Source organism: Plasmodium malariae (assembly GCF_900090045.1).
Source record: "Plasmodium malariae genome assembly, chromosome: 9".
Lineage (NCBI taxonomy): Eukaryota > Apicomplexa > Aconoidasida > Haemosporida > Plasmodiidae > Plasmodium > Plasmodium malariae.
The window spans coordinates 697802-721982 of record NC_041783.1 but is presented as its reverse complement, the minus strand read 5'-3'; the positions used below and the strand labels follow the sequence as shown (position 1 = coordinate 721982).

At 25.8% G+C, this 24181-nt stretch overlaps 7 protein-coding genes across 7 annotated transcripts; 5 read left to right on the top strand and 2 right to left on the bottom strand.

Moving 5' to 3' along the window:
- Positions 1-282: 282 nt before the first annotated feature.
- RON4 (rhoptry neck protein 4, putative) lies at positions 283-3332 on the top strand (the record flags this gene model as incomplete). The annotated part of the gene is made up of 3 exons (XM_029004938.1): positions 283-361; positions 577-2847; positions 3142-3332. The coding sequence occupies 3 exons, from the start codon at positions 283-285 to the stop codon at positions 3330-3332; spliced, it is 2541 nt and encodes an 846-aa protein (XP_028861577.1).
- A 1268-nt stretch (positions 3333-4600) lies between these two features.
- On the bottom strand, positions 4601-7118 carry DHHC9 (palmitoyltransferase, putative; the record flags this gene model as incomplete). Its single annotated transcript, XM_029004937.1, has 9 exons — positions 4601-4710; positions 4880-4943; positions 5116-5154; positions 5287-5355; positions 5495-5535; positions 5803-5839; positions 6052-6234; positions 6612-6736; positions 6968-7118. Coding segments are annotated over 9 exons (819 nt in total), but the record flags the coding sequence as incomplete, so codon positions are not given.
- Positions 7119-10474: 3356 nt separating this feature from the next.
- On the top strand, positions 10475-11413 carry PmUG01_09025100 (conserved Plasmodium protein, unknown function; the record flags this gene model as incomplete). The annotated part of the gene is made up of 1 exon (XM_029004936.1): positions 10475-11413. One exon carries the CDS (start codon positions 10475-10477, stop codon positions 11411-11413), a length of 939 nt encoding a protein of 312 aa, XP_028861575.1.
- A 1211-nt stretch (positions 11414-12624) lies between these two features.
- PmUG01_09025000 (peptidyl-prolyl cis-trans isomerase, putative) lies at positions 12625-13714 on the top strand (the record flags this gene model as incomplete). Its single annotated transcript, XM_029004935.1, has 3 exons — positions 12625-12636; positions 12747-12824; positions 13223-13714. The coding sequence occupies 3 exons, from the start codon at positions 12625-12627 to the stop codon at positions 13712-13714; spliced, it is 582 nt and encodes a 193-aa protein (XP_028861574.1).
- A 551-nt stretch (positions 13715-14265) lies between these two features.
- On the bottom strand, positions 14266-15878 carry PmUG01_09024900 (transcription factor with AP2 domain(s), putative; the record flags this gene model as incomplete). The annotated part of the gene is made up of 4 exons (XM_029004934.1): positions 14266-14414; positions 14555-14603; positions 14793-15009; positions 15580-15878. 4 exons carry the CDS (start codon positions 15876-15878, stop codon positions 14266-14268), a joined length of 714 nt encoding a protein of 237 aa, XP_028861573.1.
- Positions 15879-18364: 2486 nt separating this feature from the next.
- Positions 18365-19849, top strand: PmUG01_09024800 (vivapain-2, putative; the record flags this gene model as incomplete). The annotated part of the gene is made up of 1 exon (XM_029004932.1): positions 18365-19849. One exon carries the CDS (start codon positions 18365-18367, stop codon positions 19847-19849), a length of 1485 nt encoding a protein of 494 aa, XP_028861572.1.
- A 2501-nt stretch (positions 19850-22350) lies between these two features.
- On the top strand, positions 22351-23829 carry PmUG01_09024700 (vivapain-3, putative; the record flags this gene model as incomplete). The annotated part of the gene is made up of 1 exon (XM_029004931.1): positions 22351-23829. One exon carries the CDS (start codon positions 22351-22353, stop codon positions 23827-23829), a length of 1479 nt encoding a protein of 492 aa, XP_028861571.1.
- Between the last annotated feature and the right edge of the window lie 352 nt (positions 23830-24181).

Here is a 24181-nt window from a genome sequence, read left to right as displayed (position 1 = left end):
TATATATATATATACACATATACACATATACACATATACACATATACACATACACACATATACACATACACACATATACACATATACACATATACACATATACACATACATACGTACCATCGATTTTGCTACAATAAAAAGCATAAAAATAAATATATACTATTTTGGAGTTATACTACTATATATATATATATATATATACATATATACAAAATGAGTGTTTATGAAAAAAAAAAAAAAAAAAAAAAATGTTTCTATTTTAAAATATATAATTAAGTAATAATGTCTCGTATTACAGTTTTCTTCATAAGCATTTTTCTTGTTCTGTCTACATTTGTTCAAAAAGTTAAACCATTTGAAGGTAGTTGAATTTTGCTTTAAAAATGTATGCATTGGAGCTGCTGCACTGACAAGAGTTATACTCCTACGCATATGCATGTGATTGCGCATATACACATATGTGAATATAAACACATATATGTGTACGTGTATATATATATATATATATATATATATATATATATATATGTGCATTTCACCATTTCTAATAATGAAAAAAATACTTCTTCTTTGCAGCAAAAAATGGGTCGATAAAATTTTCCTTTCTTGAGGCGGTAGCAAAAGGGAAGGGGGGTGATAACAATTCACAAGAAACCTTACAATCAAATGATCAAATAATTAATGCTAGACCATTACAGGAAAATACAGTCGAAACGTTAGAAGTTCCTGCAGGACAAGGTGAAAATAATGCAGAGAAGTCTAACACAATAAATCAAAATATTAGTAATGGTACCCACGATGGTAGCACAGCTGGTAGCGCTAATAATAATGGAGAGGGAAACGGGGTAAAGCATAGGCTGAGTGAGGATAACAACACAAGTGAATATGCTCATGAGAAGGGTTACCACACTGATGATATGGACACTACTAATGAAAACAAAATCAGCGGACATAAAGAGGAAAAAGCGCAGAATGTGCATAAGCAATCAGACAGCAATAATGAAGGGGGTCATAATGAAGCTGACCATGGTCAGGACAAAAATTCAAATGGTAAACATAATAATGATCATAGTGATATAACAAACAATAATCACATAGATGATACTAATGGAAATATAAACCATTATAATCAGAATGGTTTAAATAATAATTTACACGGTCATACTATTTCTCATAATGAAGACGCGAAAGAGGACATACAGGGAGATCACAATACTGCTGCGCAATACAAAGAACATAACAGTAACAACAATAACAACAATACAGATGAAAATACAGGTGCAGAAGCTAACCATACCACTGTGCCAATCGTAGAGGAGCCAGACGAAGAGGATGCACATAACAAAGAAAACAACAATAATGCAGTTGTTCCTGTAGCTAACATTGGAGCAGCACTACCTGATCAAGGTGGTTCTACCACCTCCGAACATATGGAGCGAAACGACAATGAACATACGCATAGTAATAATAATTCCAGCGTTCCGGGAAATACAGAAATGGCTCTAGAACCTGTACATGGTCATAAACATACTACCCAGGAGGTCAACGAGCATGATGCAAATGTATCGAACAAGCCAAAGGTCGAACATGGTGAGGGTGAAACACGGGGAACGGATGATGCATATGATGATAACAGCAATAATGTCATATATGGTAGTTTGCATCAGAACGCGGATTTGATCGGATTTGAATCGTTTAAGGGAAAAAAATTGCATATTTCGTTGAGGGAACGAATGATATTAGAGATTATGGATGCAGCAAAGGAAGGAATAGATGGATTGTTAAAGTTAAAAACAAGTAAAAATTGTGGAAAAATATTTGAAGAAGCATTAGAAAGATTAAAAATTAATTCACGAGAAATTAGTTCAATTAAGAATACCATTTCACTTGAAATGTATGATAAAATATTATCAACACTTTTTAAAATATTAACAGAATTATCCTATTATGAAGACCCTAGTTTTTATGAGTCTCTAAATATTAATAAGTCCATTTTGGATCAATCGTTAAAAGAATTAAAAATTCAAATGTTCAAAAAAATAGGTGTTCCATATACTAAGTTACCTCCTATATTGAAAAAGAAGTCAGAATCATGTGCTGTAAAGGATTTTATTATAAGTATAACATCCAAAGAGTTAGCTCAACGTATGGCTATGATGTTTGCAAAGTGGTTATCCCCTGAGGAATATGGATCAGTAGTAGATTTTGAAAAAAATATTGAAATAAATTTTTTATGTGCAGGTGCTTCTATTTTATTACAGCATTGGAAATATTATCAAAATTTGTTAGGATTCGAAATAGACAATGAACATGCATTTTTAGGACTGATTGATGAACTATTAGTGTTAGACAAGATGTATAATAAAAACGAAAATTATGCCAAAGAAATGAAAAAAATTAAAAAATCCAAAGCATTTACCTATTGTACAAAAATAATGAGAATTGGTGGAAATATTGCATCAGTACCATTTAATCATGAAAATGTTAAAAAACCGAGCTCTTCAATAATTGGCTCCTTAGGAAATTTGGTTAAAGCACATATAAGTTCTTACCATGTAGCCATAGCTCAAAGAATAAATTCTTATTTTGTTTATACTGAAAAAAAAAGCAAAAAAATAAGTCCTCTGAAGGTTATATCTGTATGTACCCTATTACATTTGACTGATATGTTACACAGGTGCTCCGATGAACATAAACATACCATTTTGGATTTGCATAATTTACAGTTAAATATACTAAATATGGAGGGTAAGAAGGTCCTAGAACCCCTTGTTCGGTTAAGCTATCTATCAGAGGAGAAACATCTTGCCCTCAAGGAAATGTGCAATCCGCACAATGCCTTAGTTGGTACTGTTCAATGTAGTGTGCTCGTATAGTGCACATGTGTATGTGTGTATATGCGTTCGTATTAGTGTATTTGTGTGTACATTTTTGTACGTATTTCATCCCGATATAGCTATCTCTGTTCATAACGAAAGAGCCACATTTTTTTAGACGTGCACTGTGCGATGTTATATATGCGTATGAACGCGTTCATGAGCAGGACATCCAACATGAGTTCCCTCATTTTTTTTTTTTTTCTTTTTTTTTTCCCTTTTAATATCTTTACTTTTCTTTTTTTTTTTCTTGCCCCCTTTGCAGCTGAAACGTTGTCCAAGCTGCTAGTTCTTCTGTCGACTGAGTCGCATGGATTGCTGGCAAACGAGGTAGAAAAGAGAGCATTCGATGAAGATTTCATTAAACAAGAACTAAAAAATATAAGTGACAGTGAAAGCAATGTTAGAGATGCTGGAGAGGAAGAAGTTGAGAATGTTATTTTTGAGGATTTGTAAGAAAAATGATGTGGAATTGAACCTGACGAGATCAACGAAACTAATGGAAGTCAAATTCTCTTGTATTATGAAAGTGAACATTAGTTTCATTCATACATATTCAAGTAAAAATGAAAAAGGACAAATCATAACGAATTTTAATATTATGTCGATTGTATATTGGGGAAATGGGGGTGGGAGTATGGATAGTTCCCCAAATTTTGTTATGAAGCGTTATTATTATTTTTTTTTTAATTTCCAAATATATACATGAACATAATACCACATATATATGAATGTCTACCATTAGTATATTAGTTTCTGTGAATAAAGAGGTCTGTATAATTTATAAATGTTTACAAAACACACAGCAGCTAGACATACGTTACGATGGTTATAACTATTATAATGATTTCACATTTGCGCTTGTCACACTCGTTCGTAAAGTGTATCTTGTTTTTAACAAAGTTTAATCATTTATTACTCATTTGGTTATTTCGTCTCTTTTTCGTTAATTTTTTTTTTTTTTTTTTGTTCTTTGTCTATTTTAATTTAGTTTTTAAAATTTATTCCGTAGAATTTTGTAAGCTGCAGCTTTTAGAAATGCTACCATTTTTTTTTTCTGTTTTTTTGTTTTCATAATAATAATAGTGTAACACCGCTAATAATAAACTGTGTTACTCATGTTTACATTGCCTTGTCGGATATCTCCTAGGCCTTTCCCTAATGATTCGTTTGTCAACCAATCACCAATCAATCAGTCATTTGTTTGTTTTTTTTTTATTGTCATATAATATTTTTTAATTATATTTCAAACAAAACAAAAAAAAATGTATAGCACTTGAATGAAGTTTCATCTCTTTGAACTAATATATATTATGTAATGGGTACATGAAAAAACTGCTTAATTACAAAAAGAAAAATGAAAAAAAAAAAAAAAAGGCTTATGTAAAATAAAAAATAAAAATATGTGGAAGCATATAGTACTAATCCCCAATGCAGTCTTAACAGAATCCCCTGATTATTCTTAAATGTAAATATAATTTTAAAAGGGAAAAAATAAAATGATACTTCATTAATATATAAGGTTTCTAACCAAAAAAAGAAAGAGATCAATATTTTATTTATAAAAAAAAATTTTAATACCGTTTTGGAAACGAATAAAAGTTGGGAGAAAGACATAAACGAATATTCGGGCATACATCCATATATATATATATATATACGCATACACAGCGCTAAATATCAATCTGTATAATAAATCTTGAACAGCAGTACAAATATATAAATCAGATATCATCCTCTCCCTTTGGGTTCTCATTAGAGCTAGATAAAAATGAATCGTCCATGTCGATGTTAACAATGTTCATGTATATATCATTCACGGGGTACAGGTAATCTTGACAAGGGTTAAACAAAAAAAAAAGGTGTGTAATCACATATATAAATACGTGTATGTATGTTTGTATGTGTATGTTTACGCAGGCATAGAGAAACACATTATCATCTTTTATATATCGGCAGAAATTTCATTTCATAGTTTTTTTTCTTTTTTCCTTTTTGGTTACTCAACGAGTACAAGTTTTCAGGGTCAAAGGGAAAAAACCACTTCCATTTAAATTCTCCAAATACCTTTCATATGAATTTGTTCAAAAAAAATTATAGGTATCTTTTGTGTTTTCATTTATTTATATTATTTTGCTATTTTGCAATTTTACTACTATGCTACTTTTCCTCTTTGTCATTTGTTGCGTTATCATTTTGTTATTTTTATTTTTTTTCATTTTTTTCTTTCCATTTTTACCATTTTCCAGTTGTTGTAAATACCTAAGTCATATGGATTCTGCGACATATTTTAAGATAAGAAAAAAAAATTAATAAGCAAGCCTAATTTAACATGGCAAATATATCAGTATACCAATATAATAATAAAATAATTTTTTTCTTTTTTTTTTTTTTTTTTTTTTTGGCATACTTTATCTTTATATGAAGATTCTATTACTGTTATATTACGAGATATAAAATATAAGTATTGACAATTCATCTAAAAATAAAAAAAAAAAAAAAAAAAGAAAATTATAATTGAAATGAAAACAATGGGGTGAATAGACATGTCATTTGTTAATATGTATTAATTATTTAATTCCTAAAATGAAAATGATAAAAAAGTTTTTTAGTATTACAAAGATTAAGGCTAACAGTAGTGTCAGAGACGCACAAATAGCTAAGAATGGTGTTAAAGGGATGAAAATTCATGTGCACACATATTTATACGCATGTATGATAGTGCACACATATTTATACGCATGTATGATAGTGCACACATATTTATACGCATGTATGATAGTGCATACATATTTATATGCATGTATGATAGCGTACACATATGAGTTCATGTATGATAGTGTACACATATGAGTTCATGTATATACGTATACATAAATGCCTTTGTCAAAAGAAAGACTTGTGGAAGTAATTTAATAATATGTACTAATCAGAAGAGCAGCATGGTTCATTTTGTCCGTAACCTAATAAACAAAGAAACAATTAATAAAGGCATATACAGATAGACCAAATGAGAATGCAAAATACAAGCCAAAGTTTTTGGTTTGGCAAAGGAGACAGCAAGAAAAATAGTAACATGTATATATATATATATATATATATATATATACATATACGCATATATGTACATAAAACCTTTTCTGGTCATTTTTAAAGATATTCTAATAATTTGTACCTTGGTGCCTTCACTTTCATAAAGGGACTTAATAAACTTTGGCGTTATGGTCACAACAATGTAAAGTGTTATAAGTAGGCCATAAAATAAAAACAAAAAAAAAAATTTGAGATTTTTTTCCCCTACACACGTCCCTATCCATGGGCAATGATGATCCATCTTTAATACACATCTCTTGCACGACTATAAGAAATGAACAATAGGGGGTTGAGAGTACAAACATAAAGGTGTGTGCACAAGCAGTAGTGTTGGAGCAAAAAGGCTTATATAGGCGTACTTCAATAAATAAATAAATATATATATATATATATACATATATACATACATACGTACATACGTACATACGTACATACGTACATACGTACATACATACATACATACATACTTACGTACATACATACATACATACATACATACTTACGTACATACATACATACATACATACATACATTCATACATACATACATATAAACATATACATGCATGTGTGTGTTTGTTGGCGCATAAGCACAAGAATATGCATACACAAAAAAAAAAATTGTACTCTCATGAAGGCTAACCCTGCAGTGGTGAGCCCTCTCGGGCCTAACCAAAAAGTCGCACTTATCACAAACAGTGTATTTATTAGGCGTATAGTTTCTTATCTTTCTTTTTTCTATTTGTATGTTATTCTCCTCTGCGTTTGCTGCAATGTGAGAAATGGAAAAAAGCAAGTACAATGATTTTTAAAAAGGAAAAAAGCGAGAACAATGATTTTTAAAATGAAGGAAAAACACTAGTATAACATTTTTATTTTAAAAAGAAGAGGATAAAAAAATGTCGGAAATAAAAATATACGTTTATAGTTTTTTCATTGAATTATTAAGAAGAAAAAACTGTGCAAAAAAAAAAAAAAAAAAAAAAAAAAAAAAATTACCTTCCCACGTATGATCAACATACCCTGGATTGTACAAAGAACATTTTACGAATGACCAATAATAACAAATAAAAAAAGGGATGCTTAACACTATTAGTAGTATTCGGACTGCTTTACTATAATTATTTAAATACTCATTTTGCAAGCAGTCTGCAGACAGGTGAAATAAAAGAAAACAAAAAATTAGTAACAATAGTAGAAGTATTAACAGATCTAACAGAACTGATGAAACTAACAGTACTCACAAATCTAACAGTACTCACAAATCTAACAGTACTCACAAATCTAACAGTACTCACAAATCTAACAGTACTCACAAATCTAACAGTACTAACAAATCTAACAGTACTAACAATAGTAATACTAATTGCGATAGTAATATATTTAAAGTTATGTTTGTAGCCATTTTAAGGAAAAAAATATATATTATTGCACATTTAATATATATATATTACTGAATGGAGTCATTTATATTAACTCATTGACTATTACTATTATCATACATACACACACGTATACATATTCAAATGCACACACATTCACATATACACATGTTCACATATTTACATAAATGCGTACTATATCCTTTGCTTACATATGTAACATATATATACAAAAATGCTCAGAATTGAAACAAATAGGAAGGACAACAAACAATTCATGTGGGACGTAACTTAAGGAATGGAAATGGGGGAGTGACCTTTGAAAAAAAAAAAAAAATTAATATACACATGTATATATATATATATATATATATATGCATATACACAAACATACATACATACATAACATACATATATAACATACGCACATATATAGCATACGCACATATATAGCATACGCACATATATAACATACATACATTACATATATATATGTATAAATTTATACGTGCGTATAAAGTAATAATGGTAGTAACGATGAGGAGAATACATATGACAATGGTCGATGCAAAAAATTTGAATGTTCTACAGAGAGAAAAAAGTTGAATAATCATTTAACTCTTCTTTTCTTTTCTTTTCTTTTTCTGGTAATAATTGTGCACAAGTAGCATCATTTGTATATTTGGACATAAATATGAGAATATTAATTTTTTTTTTCCCCTTTGTAATAACACATTTATTACTTTACGTCAAGTCAAACGCACACGTACACATATATAAACATACATAACGTGCGTATGTTTTATAACATGCACACAGGAAAATTATTCAAAAAATTTAACAGAATACTTATATAGGCTTACAGTTAACCAATTTAAAATTTTATCAGAACAAACACATTTAGGGTTTCCCCTAAGGACTGCAGAATAGGCAAAAAGAAATATATAAAAACAAAAAAATACGAAAACAAAAAAATACGAAAACAAAAAAAAAATATAACCGGCAAAATATAAACACAAAAAATAATACAACAAAAAAAAAAAAAAAAAAAAAGGTAAGTTCTTTATATCTGTATATTTTAAAACAAAAAGGCATATGTTTTATTTTTTCTTAGATATTTAAAAAACATAATCACATGCTATATAGGACACATGTAAATATGACACAATGTTATTCATTTTTTTCTTTTATATTAATTTGCACAGCAGTGGTAGGATAATAAATATAGCAACTACATTTATATATAAATGTAATATATATATAATATATATCTTAATTTTTTCCTTTTCGTTTTTTTCATATTACGCAGTATAGTATAATTGAAGCATCGTAACCACTCGTAAAACGTGAACGTATTTATAAAATATATGTCATTCGACCTGTTTTTAATTCGAAAAAATTGTAAATATAATATATGCAGTTCGATATATTTTACGTTTTTTACGTTTTTTACGTTTTTTACGTTTTTTACGTTTTTTACGTTTTTTACGTTTTTTACGTTTTTTACGTTTTTTACGTTTTTTACGTTTTTTACGTTTTTTACGTTTTTTACGTTTTTTACATTTTTTACATTTTTTACATTTTTTACATTTTTTACATTTTTTACATTTTTTACATTTTTTACATTTTTTACATTTTTTACATTTTTTACATTTTTTACATTTTTTACGTTTTTTACGTTTTTTACGTTTTTTATATTTTTTACGTTTTTTACGCATTTTACGCACTTTTTTATTTTAGAATTTTTTTTTTTCTTTATATTGAAAATGCTATAACTTGCCTGTTAAAATGTACACGATATGCAGGTATATACAATTTTAAACAAATATTATATATATATATATATATATATATATTATTTATTTTATTTTGTATATTTAATATTTATATAAAATAATATTTATCCTTCATTGATAAGTATTGTATACTTTTTATTCTTTTCAAGCCTTTAAAAAAGAAAAATTATTTTCAAATTACTCTTCCGCAATATATATTTTTAAAGATTAAAAAAAAAAAAAAAATATAGACTAATACCGTATATACATATTATACATGCCAATTTGTAGAAAATTTTTTATAGGAAATTATTTTTCAGCTACTGTACATTTGTACATGTATATATTTATATGTACATATGATTTAATATATATAATATATATATATATTATATATATATATATGTATGTATATGTATGAGTTACTAACATATATTTCTCCCGTTTTAAACGGATTAAGTATTATGTATGCTTAATATTTTTTTAAAGGGGTGAGGATACTATAAGCCTTTTTTTTTTATTTTTATGACCAACTTTTACGAATTAAAATTGTGTATTCTTTATTCATCATTTTAAATTCTTCTAATCTTATAGAAAGGTTTAAATTATTGCGGATATAATCATAAACTCAGAAATAACGTTTTTATTGTTTTCTATCATACCCCTAACATCTTTACAGGTTTATATATATATATATATATATATATATATTTTTATTTATTTAATTTAATTTTATTATTTTTTTTTTTTTTGTTCCATTATTATACGATAAACTACTCAATGATGGTAGTAGTTTATATTTGTTTTTTGTACCAAAAAAGAAAAATATCTTAAAAAAAAGAAAAGAAAAATTATATTATTATAGAAGACGTTATTTTATTATTTTTTTTTAAACAAATGTCCACACAAATGTGCACATTTTTAAATAATTTAATGGATTCAAAAATAAGCATTTTTATAATTAAAAAGAGTTATTAGTTATATGCAGGTGAAAATGCATTATTTATAATTTTATTTTTCCCTTTTTCCTTTTTTCTTCTCTTCTTATTTCCCTTTTTTTTTTTTCTGTTTAAATTATTAATTCGAGTAATAATATGTATATATGTTGTCATTTTTACAATAATTACAAAACTAGGGTAATCTTTTTATACACACACATACATATATATATATATATATATATATATGTGTACTAAATTAACAGTATAATATCAGAGTGGTATTATACAATTTAAGCGGCCAAGGAGACTATACACATTAACACAAATACATACATATATACATATGAGTAGATGTATATATGTACAAATAGATTTAAACTAATATATAAATGCATATTACAACAGTTGATGATGGAAAATTCAAATTATATAAATAGAGGAAACTTCGATGGAAGATCCCTTAATAAAAGAAATAGAAGAAGAAATAGGAACAAACCAAATAAAGAAGAAAAAATATATATACCAAAAAGTAGTATAACAAGTAATTATGATAGCGGGAGGGCAAATGACTTAACCAGGAAATTGAATGGAGTTAATCTAATGAATGAAAAGATCGAAACGACTACTCATCCAGGAAGTAACAGGGAAAACACAATAGTTTCATCAACAACAGATGGCATTGGTGGAATTGTTAGCAGTGAAAATGTTAGCAGTGAAAATGTTAGCAGTGAAAATGTTCGCGGTGGTAATGGAAGTGGTGGTAGTAACTGCGGTAGATATAATGGTAGTTTAGTGGTAGACAAGGGTAGCGAAGATGAAAAGGATACAGTTATAAAAACAAATAATTCTCATAATATAATTAACGGACAGGAGGAAAATATAGAAGGTAAAGAAAAAAATTATTTAAATAATGGTGAACTTGTAGAGGAACCATTAGAATTTGAAGAAAAATTAAAAATGTGGAAAGGTACAGTAAATTCAATAAAAGAAAAACGAGAAGACGAAATAAAATTACAACAACAGAGACAACTAAATGTTGAAAACATAAAACTTGCTCATACTTTAAACAAGGAAGAAAAAATATCCGAAAAAATGTATTTAGAGCAATTAAAGAAAGATGAAGAATTAGCAAAACAAATTGAATTAGAATTAAATAAAGATATAAGAAACGAATTGAGTTTAATGGAACAAGAAGACTTTAAACTAGCAACTATTATTCAAAATTCATTTGAGTCTGAACAAAGCACAACTTGTGGGGATGATAATTATAAAAAAAAGTCAAAGACTAAATTGTTTACAGAAAAGCTAAAAAGCTTCTTTAGAAGGAAGTCTTCTGCAAATAATTAGGAAAAAGCCATAGGTGCCTGTGCGTTAGTACATACATACATGCACAGACGCTCATACACATGCATACATACACAAACATATGCATATTTATGTATATGTAGCTCATGTGTGTGTGCAAACAGCAATAAAACAAATTAAAACACTTATAAATCTATTTAATGCACTTATGTGTTTATAATAGTTATCTTTTTTACTATTTGAAAGAGTTCATTCCTTTTAATAATTAAAAGATAATTTTATATATAATTACAAAGACAAAAAAAAAAAAAAAAAAAAAAAAAAATTAGCATATACAGAGATTAAAACTGATCATATTTTTAATTATATCTTTTTTTGTTTTGAATTGATATGTAGACGTTCGTGTTACAGTATATAAAAATAGCTTTCACATAAAGCTTTTTTTTTTTCCACCTTAAATTCAGTTAAATTTTTAAGATATTTACTTTTAAAATACATTAACATTTTTTAGTTTTATTTTTTCATAAACTTGATAAGGTTTTAATATTTTGGTTTTATACCGTTTCTTATTTTACGGTTAGGAGGTATGTTACTCCGCCGTGATATAAAAAGCTTTTTTTTTTTTTTTTTTTTTGCTTAAGTGTGCACAAGGTTGTGTGCCACATGATTAAAAAAAAGGGTAAAAAAGAGAAACAGAAAAATTTGCACCGTTCAACATGTATATAATATATATATGTATATATGTATATATATAAATATATGTACACATGTACCCAACTCATTAAAGTGACGATTATCTGAACATTAATTAGAAGTAAAATAATGGCTAACTAGTCTTGGTGGAATAAATTATTACCTTACCATGTCAAACGAAACAGTTGAATTAACTTTTATAAAAGCAAAATACAAAAATAAAAACTCATGCTAAAATTTCGGTTTATTTATATACTGCTTGTATGTGCATTTTGTTTATAAACAGATCTTATTCCCCTAGCTCTTTTTTCATGTATTCTTTACGTTAGTATATTTTTTAAAAAATATATATATAAATATATCTATTATGTGTGCATTTTTTTAAGCCTGAACAAATTAACGATAACAGATTGAAATTAGTTTTCTTTTTTTTCTTTTTTTTTTTTTAGATATAAAAAAGAATTTTACTTTAATTAAAACATTCGTGTTTCTGCGTTTTTATAAACTTTTGTATATTCTATCAGTTTTATAAAAAGATAAAAAGCTTTTAATTTTCCAAGATGAATAAACTAGTATGATATAAAAAAAAAAAAAAAAGAAGAGTATATGAAATAATTAAAGATAAAAACTTGTTAATAATTAATTAATATATATTAACAATTCCCTTATTTTTGTTTCTCAGCTCTGGACGATTTTATCAATATTCTTGTTACTTCAAAAGGACCTTGTTAGTGGTGAGAATCCTGAAATTACACATAAAGTAAGAATAGGGAAAAAAATTAAAAGTACCATTTTTTCTATAAATCTAATTAATTAAGCACAGTTTGGGGGACTAAATGAATAGAACAAAATAAAATCTGTAGTAATTCGAATTTATAAGTGTTACTTCTTTTTTTCTGTCTCTTATTTTATTTTATTTTATTTTCCCTTTTTGCTTTTTTTTATCCATAAATATTCATAGTAATTTTTTCACCTTCTAAACTTTACCATGCGTGTTCATATTAATTTTTTCACTTTCTACATCTTACCTTGTATGTTTATAATAGTTTTTTCGCCTAATATATTTTACCTTGTGTATTCATAACAATTTTTTCATTTTTTGCACATTTTTGAATTACGTGGTCATAATTTTTTTGTTTTAATTCAAAATAAATATAGGCATATTTTGATGTAAGCATAAATAATAAGCCAGTTGGGAGAATAACCTTTGGATTATATGGAAAAGTAGTCCCGAAAACTGTTGAAAATTTTGTAAGTATATGTAAAGGTACCGTAGTTAATGGGAAAATGTTGAGTTACACCAACTCCATATTTCATCGCATAATACCAAATTTTATGGCTCAAGGTGGTGATATAACAAATTTTAATGGAACTGGTGGTTTAAGTATATATGGAAATAAATTTGCGGATGAAAATTTTGTTTTAAAACATACTAAAAAAGGAATGCTATCAATGGCAAATGCTGGAAGAAATACAAATGGGAGTCAATTCTTTATTTTATTTGTTCCAACACCATGGCTTGATGGGAGGCATGTTGTTTTTGGTGAAGTAATTGATGGCTTGGATAAGCTAGTTCAAATTGAGGCAGTTGGTAGTGAATCAGGGGAACCATCAAAAAGAGTTTTAATAACAAAATCGGGTGTGTTGTAACGTTATGTATGCATAATATTTATTGTGTGTACATTTGTACATTATATATATATATATATATATATATATATATATATGTATATATATAAATACTGTTTTAAAGGTTTATTTTTTTTTCTAAATATTTTTATTGAGCAAGGAGAATGAAGAAAATTTTTTTTTTTTTTTTTTTTTTTTTATACATGTAATTGTTTAAAAGAAAACAATAAGAAAAATGTACAGGAAAAAGAAAGCATTAAGTAAAAAGAAATGCTACAAATAAGATAATAATGACAAATCCCTGTATATATATGTGGGGTCATATGAATAATGTAGTCCAATGTAAGGTTTCATATATACACACAAGAAGGTATGTATGTATTTCCCTTCAAAAAGGGTACTTTTTTTACCCTATTTTAAGTAGATTATTAAAATATATTAGAAAAAAACAGAATACTATTACTACTTCTTTTTAATTCAAAATATTTAATATTTAGTTTATTTGAAATATTGTTCACACTAATGTCTTTTCTTAATCTGAAGAATAAATGCATGTACATTGGCTTTGACTTCTATTTCTGATATTTATTAACTCGTTCAATTGCTAATTTTTTCGCTGTTTCAAATCCGTGATACTCAGCGGAAAAGGATCTAGATACTGGAAAATTGTTTAGCCGATAAAAAGATACCCAGCAGTTAGTTACAACGTCATAATGAACACCTACAGGTATGAATACGAGAGTACATGCATTGTTTTTAGGTACATATATGTATATGAATGTTTGCACATGTATAAATATTCACAAACAAGTGTATACATAAATGAACATTTTATAAAAAGGTACGATGCATTATACTCACCTTCTACCCCTGACTCAAACTGAGGCTTCGTATTTAGATAATTGTTAACCTAAAAAGGCATGTAGCAATTTTTTTAAATAGATCATATCAAGCAGGACAGAAAGAATTATGGTGGACAATAAAATGAATTAATATTATAAGGAGGCGTAGCATTTTTAATTTTTATAAAAAATAAAATAAAACAAAAATTAAAATAAAATAAAATAAAATAATAAGCAATAAATAATTATCGTTTTACTTTTAAGGTTTCATAAAATTTAATTGCTTCTTTTTTCGCTGCCTCTATGCCATACTTTTTAATAGGGAATGGTTTTGCGTTTAACTTATTATTTTGAAACCAGAAAACCTCCCATTGCTCATTTAATTCTTCATATTTTATATTTTCATTATCAGAATCAAAGTAGCTTTTCCGAATAGTTACTTCTTTAGAACGATTAAGATGAACGGGGTGAAATCTAATTTAAAAATATGAAAAAAAAGAAAAAAATATAGGTAGAAAAAATATGAAAAAGAAAAAGAAATTAGTACGTTATTATAGTAAAAATAGAATGATTTATAAGTATTATGTTAGTGCTGACTATCTGTATATGGCTCAGCTTCTAATAGCATTAGTTGCACATGAATTATAAAAAAAAATGCTTGCATAAAAAAGTCAATATAATTTTGGGGTAAAATTCGTTATTTTGTAGCGTATTTGTTTTTTCATTTTTATTAAAGCTCGCTTAACCAGATGTACTGTTATAGTGTTATATTATTACTTTATTTATTTATTTATTTATTCAATTATTCATTTATTTATTTATTTATTTATTTATTTATTCATTTATTCATTTATTCATTTATTTATTTATTCAATTATTCATTTATTTATTTATTCATTTATTCAATTATTCATTTATTTATTTATTCATTTATTCATTTATTCAATTATTCATTTATTTGTTCATTTGCTTGTTCATTCATTTAGTAATAATTTTTTCTTTATTTTGTTTTATTTATGTATATTAATACATTATGGAACGAACCTATTTTCAGGATCCGAGCGAAATTTATTTCCTATTCCCCACTTAAAGACATGCTGAACAAAAAGAGACTTTTCTCTTTTTTCGGGACTTACAATTTTATCAATATTATGGCCATCTTTTTCCTTTTGTTTACATAAGTGTGAGTTGTTTTTAATAACACTTAAATATGTTGAACTTTTTCTATCTTTTTTTAATGGACTTGTATGAAGAAATTTACTAACACATACAAGGAAAAACCTTTTTTTTTTTGAAGGGTTATCTTTTAACAAATTAAATGAAGTACAAATACTCATAATCATTGCAGTTCTTCATATGTTCAACCGTAAAAAAAGGAAATGTTCATGCATACAAGCATAAGGTAACTCATGTACCTATATATATACGTGCACATATATATATACAAACAATACATATATATAACATGTGCGTTGGCAAATAAATGAGGAACGACTTAATTATATTTCTCAATCGGAAACATTCTACTTTTGTATAAAAAAAATTAAAATTCTTTTTTTTTTTTTATATTTAATTTAACTATGTTTCCTTGTGTTGTACATAACATTAAACACGAAAAAAAAAAAAAAAAAAATTATGCTTCTTATCTTTTTAATGTAATATTATTGCTTTTAATGACATAATTTCTTATATATGCAAAAAGAAATTTACAAGAATTCAAAAATTTTGCGTTAAAAGTTTATTACTTTTGTACACCCCATATCATTTTTATTTACTTCTAATCTTAAAAAAAACTTTGCTCATGGCATAATGCTTAATCCAACCAGTACATACGAGAAAACCATTTTGTATGCATGATTGATCATGTGTGCACTAGATATAATTCCATACAAAACTAAAATATATACTATATTATTATTATATATATATATATATATATATATATATATATATATATATATAAATATACAGCATGTATATGCGAAAATATAAAAAAAAGGTACTACTATATATACATAATGGAACAAGAGATATATTTGAAAATATAAAAAAAATTGTATAAATATCACATACACAGCATATAAATAAAGTATGAACAAATTAAAATGAAAATGTACGTATATTTAGTATATAAGAAATATATTATATGAATTGTTCCCCTTTTTTTTCATAAGTTTTTCACTTAAAAATTTGTTTTTTCGTTTTAACCCGAGCAATTTTCAAGCATGTGGAAAGGGGTAAGTTCCGATTTTTTTTAATTTCTCATATATTTTGTAAATTAGTGTTAAAGGGAAAAAAAAAAAAAAAATAAATAAACAAGAAAAAGAATTGTTTTAAAATTATTTTACACTTAACCACACAATATTATTATATATATAAATATTTATATATATTTAGCATCTACACTACCATTGTTGAAAACATTTTTTCTCATATCTGTAATATATATTGTACGTATATAATATCATTATATAAATTTACATTTTGTAAAAAACATAAAATAAAATGTAAATGTGCAAACTTCAAAATATGTAGAATTTACGAATTATGGGAGTTTTGCAAGGATTATATGATTATATATTTAATTTCTTTTTTTTTTTTCTTGCATGTTTCATATGTAATTTAAAGTTGACATCACCCTGCGGGAACATAATATAAATATATACAAACAGTTTAAATTTTTCCTAGTTTTGAGAAAAAAAAAAAAAGATACCTTATACATATATAATATATCCGATTATGTATGAACTTTTGCTTTTTTTGTTTTTTTTTTTTTTTTCTTTTTTTTTATCTATTAAACATGGATAATAAAATTAAACGAAATAAAAAAATGATAAATCAAAAAAAAAAAAAAAAAGAAAAGAACAAAAGAAAAAGCAAGGTAATAATAGAGTAAAATAGAACAATAGTATTCAAAATGAAACACTAAATAGTTTAAAAAACAGAAGTGCTATTTTATGTATATAATATTATTATGTACATAGATTGATATATTATGTAAAAGAGGTAATTTTATCCTCTCGAATTAAATTTTTTTTTTTTTATTGTAAATTTGTTTAAATTTGTAAATATTAAGATTTTCAAATATTCCAATATTCAATTATTTAGATATTCTACAATGATTTGAATGTATAAAAATAAATGTAATTTTTCCTTTTTTCGTTAAACTGTCAAAACGCATGTATATATTGTAAATGTAAGTATATATGTACATATAGATATAATATATTTGTAATATATATATATATATATATATACATTATATGTATGTATATGTATATTTATATATTAAGTACATGTATTGTAAATTTTTTAAGAATAATAAGAATAAGTAACAATAGTTACATAGTAAAAATTTACATATATATATTTTTAATTATGTCAATTTTTTTATATGAAAGAGTTAATTGATTTTGTTTTAATTTAATGAATAATTATAATAGAAAAGAAATAATATGTTATTATTACAATATTTTTTAAGTTTCCAAAAAATTTTTTTTTTATTTTTAAATTGTTCGATTATCAAGGATATTATATAAATAAATAAATATATATATATATATATATATTGCATTTGTTTGTATCTATTTGTATGTATATTTATTTATAATATATTTTTTAAACAAATTAAGGAATTTTTATTATTGCGTTAATTTACCCTTGCCTTTTCCTTCTTTTCAATTTATATTAACCACATATATTTAATATATATATGTTTATTGTGATATATATATACACATAGTGATATATATACATATATCTTGATATTTATACGAGCTACATAACAATTAATTGGTATTCTGTTCTTTTCTGAACGATGGAGTATCACATGGAGTATTCTAAGGATAAATATGTCAAGCCAGAAAGAGAATATTTTGTAGAAAAAATGGAGGATAACAGTAGTGCAAAAAAGAAAAAGAATTTACTCATAGTATTGTCAATTTCGGTAGTATGCATATTTGCATATTCACTGATTTATTTCATAAGAACAGGAAAAAATAAGGATATATTTGATAGATTAGATAAGGAAAATGATAATGACGATTTTGTTATTAAATCAATTTTGAAGAGTAAAAGTGGAAAGAAATTTATTGTATCAAAAATTGAAGAGCTCATATCATCACATGATAAGATTAGTGGTAATGATTTAGAAAGGGAAAACCAGTCGAATTATAATAATAATGCCGTAGTTAAAGGAAACCACAATAGGAGTTGTACTAGTTGTAGTGGTAGCAGCAATAGTAGTTATCAGAAAAGGTTTGGAAATTTAAAAGTAGTAAAAAAGAACGATCAGGTGAATTTCTATGATACAAAATTTTTAATGACTAATTTAGAATCAGTTAATTCTTTTTATATGTTTATGAAAAAACATGGAAAGGACTATAAATCCATTGAAGTTATGCAAGAAAAGTTCCTTATCTTTTCCGAAAATTTAAGAAAAGTAGAAGCACATAACAAATCCAATAATATTTTATATAGAAAAGGAGTCAACCAATTTAGTGACTTAACTTTTGAAGAATTTAAAAAACAGTATTTGACTTTAAAAAAATTTAATCCAAATAATGGAACATATAAATCATCCAATATAATTAGTTATGATGAAGCAATAAATAAATATAAACCAAAAGATGCTGTGTTTGATCATGTAAGTTATGACTGGAGGTTACATAAAGGTGTTACCCCTGTTAAGGATCAAGGAAATTGTGGTTCATGTTGGGCCTTTAGTGCTGTAGGTGTTATAGAATCTCAATATTCAATTAGAAAAAATATTTTTTCATCAATAAGTGAACAAGAATTAGTTGACTGCTCTAATAAAAATGCTGGATGTGATGGTGGTTTTATTCCTTTAGCTTTTGATGATGTAATAGAGTTAGGAGGTTTGTGTTCAGAGAGTGATTATCCTTATGTAGGTAAAGTGCCAGAATTATGTCAACTCGATAAATGTAAAAATAGATATACCATTAGTAGTTATTTAGAAGTACCCGAATTTAAATTTAAAGAGGCAGTTCAATTCTTAGGACCCATTAGTGTTAGTATTGCTGTTAGTGATGATTTTGCTTTCTATCAAGGAGGTATATTTGATGGGGAATGTGGTGATGAACCTAACCATGCTGTCATTCTTGTTGGTTATGGTGTAGAAGAAATATATGATACTATGTTAAAGAAAAATAAAAAACATTATTATTATATTATAAAAAATTCATGGGGAGAAACATGGGGTGAGAGAGGTTTTATAAAATTAGAGACAGACGAAAATGGATATAGAAAACCTTGTTTATTAGGAACTGAAGCGATAATTGCTATGATTGATTAGAGGAAATAGTAATAATACAAAAAATATATGTATGATACGATATGAAAAGAGGGGGATCCCTTAGCATTTTGTGTATATTTACATAAGTGTAAAACGACGATGCGCTTGTTAGTTCAGGTCGAAGGAAAACAACCACCTTACTGACATCGAATAGTCGTTTCATGCTATTTTAGTTTTCCTTGTGTTGTTCATTAGAAAGGATATAAATTGTAGTATGTTCTGCATACACACGAAACGGTTCCTATTATACACATATATAAATTATATTCCCATGTTGGCCATAATTTAACTCTATTTCGTTGATGTCCTTATCCTTTATATATATATATGTATTTCGCTCTTCTTGCTTGACAGATTAAATTTGTTATTTGTCATTTATTATTTTTTTTTATTTCTTTTGCAATTTTATCATTTTGTTACTATATACCTCATTACTACTTTTTCATTATTTCACTTATTCATTTTTTTATGATTTTTTTATTTTATAATTTTTTTACTTTTTCATATTATGACTTTCACATGTTCTTATTTCTTTAAACGTTCTGAATAAAAGCTAAAGATCAAAAACATTAGTTAAAAAAGAAACAACAAAGAAATAACACGTATGTATGCAAATGTTAGCAGGCTGCGGTGCTACACACATTAAGCCATTTTTATACACACAAGAACGCATACGTATGCATGTTGTATGTATGCGTGTATGTATGTATGTATGCGTGAACGTATGTATGTATGCGTGAACGTATGTATGTATGCGTGAACGTATGTATGTATGCGTGAACGTATGTATGCGTGTACGTATGTATGCGTGTACGTATGTATGCGTGTATGTATGTATATATATATATTTGTGTCAATTTAACGGTAGGGAAAACGTTTCTTTATCGGTGTGTTTTGCTAATCTCATCCATGTGTATTAAAAATTATAATTATAAAAAGAATTTTTTTTTTTTGTAGTAGAAAAGTTTTAAAATAATAGTGGCAGTTTTACAAAATTTAATTTCAGCTTTTTCATTTTTCCTCTAATCAGTTGCGCCATATTTTTTAAAGCTTAATATTGTTGATTTGCTTTTTTGAGAGCATTTAAGCCAATTTTGCATTATATATATATATCAATAAAAAAGTGGCTTAACCAAGTGGTGAGGAAACAATGAACAATAAAAAGAAGCAACACAAAAGTAGTTTAAAAATTTTAAATTAATTTTTGCTTTTTTTGTTGTTTGCTTAATAGGTAGGCAAATTAAATTGATTCAGCCCTTTGAATTGGTATACCATCTGATTATTTCTATGAATAAAAAAAATTAAGCCGTAAAAAGGGCACATAATATGTATGTATGAATGTATAATTATATGTACAAATATATAAATATAAAAAATATATACATATATATATAAACATAATATGTGCGTTACTTAGTCTTCTAATTTCTTTAGTACGCTTAATTCTTTGTAATAATGTAAGGCACGGTAAAATAAAAACATGGTGTAAAACCGATGGGGAAAATGCAATAACAAAAGAACAAATTTTACATAACTCACAATTTATATCAAAAAAAATTTTTTAATTTTTTTTCTCTTTTTTTCTAGAATATTTATTTTTTCACCATATATATTATATGTGTATAATTCTAAATTTTAAAAATTTTTTAACATTAATAATTATTTATATATTAAAATATTTTCATAAATTTTGCGTGAAATTGATATTAAGGGAATGGCCTATAGGGAGAATAGTAAAAAATTATTTATTCTTTTTTCCGTTACATTATTAATTAGTGCAACATTAAGAAGTTTTAAGCTAAGGTTTTTTTCTTTCCTTTTTTTTCTTTTTTTCCTTTTTTGCTTTGTTTGACTTTTTAACTTTTTTTACTTTCTTACTTTTTTACTTTCTTACTTTTTTCCTTTTTTCCTTTTTTTTCATTTTTTACATTTTTTTATATTTTTTTCCTTTTTTACATTTTTTTATATTTTTTCCTTTTTTTGCATTTTTTGCTTTTTTCCTCCTTTTTTTTGTTTTTTTTTTATTTAGTACAGAATAAAGTCCATTTTACTATTAGTAGAATTTTCAGTAGAAACATAGTATACTCTTGTAACACTTTAATTAGTTTTAAAATAAATAGTACATATATTTATCCCTTTTAACGTTGGAAAAAATAATAAATAAGTTTGTTACCTTTTAGCATTTCAAAAAAAAGTTCAACCTTTTTTTTTTTTTTTCATCCATAACGCTTGCATAAAATAGTATATATTTTTTTGCATTGTAACATAATATTATTTCCCGAAAAAAAAAAAAAATAAAGTTTTGTTTGTTCCTTTTTAATGCGCAATTAATATTTTGATGATTACGTTTAACATTATATGCTTGTGTTAGTTCAACCAGATTAAACCTTTCGTTTAAATTTGTTAAATATACGTAGTAGGGCAATTATACGTATATATTTATATACGTACATACATAAACATATATATATACATATATACATATATATTTTTTTTTAACGATGGAGTACCACATACACTACTCATCAAACGAATCAATTAAAACGGAAAAAGAAGCCTTTGGAGAAAAGGAAATTGATAAAGTGCCTTTTAAAAAGAAAAAGAACTACTTCATTCTTCTGTCCGTTGCAACAATTTGTGTTGTTGCTTGTTCCGCACTTTATTTTTCAAGACCCAAAAAAAATAACTACACGTTTAATGACTCAATTACAGAAAACATGAATGACGATTATATAATAAATTTTTTATTAAAAAGTAAAAATGGAAAGAAATTCATTGTGTCAAAAATAGAAGAATTGATGTCTTTATATGATAAAAACGATAATGATTTAAAAAAAAATGGAATACAGTATAATAAAACTCTTAAAAAAGATGGATGCAATGATAAAAAATGTGTTAATACTACTACATATATGAACAATGTGGAAACTGTAACAAACGGGATAAGATATAATGGTATAAATTTTATTGATATGAAATATTTAATGAGTAATTTAGAAACAGTTAACTCCTTTTATATGTTTATGAAAGAACATGGAAAGCAATATAATTCTGTAGAAGAAATGCAACAAAAGTTTCTTATCTTTTCAGAAAATTTGAAAAAAGTAGAAGCACATAACAAATCGAATAGTTTATATACAAAAGGACTTAACAGATTTAGTGACTTAACGTATGAAGAATTTGAAAATAAATACTTAACATTAAAAACATTCGATTTAAAAAAAATTGGTAATAAGTTACCACGCTTAAGTGAATACGAAGATGTAATTATTAAATATAAAAAAAAGGATGAAAATTTTGATCATGTTATTCATGATTGGAGAAAACTTAATGCCGTTACACCAGTTAAAGATCAAAAGAATTGTGGTTCCTGTTGGGCTTTTAGCACAGTAGGAGTTGTAGAATCACAGTATGCCATTAGAAGAAAAAAATTAGTCCAATTAAGTGAACAAGAATTAATTGAGTGCTCTTTTAAAAATAATGGATGTTTATATGGATTTATTCCTTTAGCTTTTGATGATATGATAGAATTTGGAGGTTTGTGTGAAGGAAAATATTATCCATATATAGATTTAACTCCAGAATTATGTGATATTGATAAGTGTAAAACAAAATATGAAATTAAAACTTATGTAGAAATACCGCAAGTTCGATTTAAGGAAGCCATACGATTTTTAGGTCCTTTAAGTGTAAGTATTGCAGCAAACGATGATTTCGCTTACTATCAGGGTGGTATTTTTGATGGTTCTTGTGCAAGTTCCGTGAACCATGCCGTAATTATTGTTGGTTATGGTATGGAAGAAATATATAATACCGCACTAAAAATAAAGGAAAAACACTATTATTATATTATCAGAAACTCATGGGGGAAAAAATGGGGTGAAAAAGGATATATGAGGATTAAAACGGACGAGTTTGGACTATTGAAGACTTGCTTATTGGGTGCACAGGCCTTCACCGCTATTATTGATGATATTTAGGGCCATAATACAGAGGGTACACACATATGAAAATGTATATGTATTTATTGTATTTTTTATTTTTTTTTAAGTCCCACGCGTGTGTATGGTTAATAAACATTATATTGAACTATTTAATTTTTAAATAACATACATTAATACCGCCGTATTACTGATTTCCGTATACACATGCATTAAGAATTTGTAAATATATTTTGATGAACATGATTTATATGAACTTTTTTTTTATAATTTTATTTTTTTTTAATTTTATTTTTTTTTATTACTATATAATTTGATTAGCAATTTTTTTCTTTTTTTTTTTTTGAACTTTATGAACAAACTAGCTAAAAAAAAAAAAAATTTTTAAGTA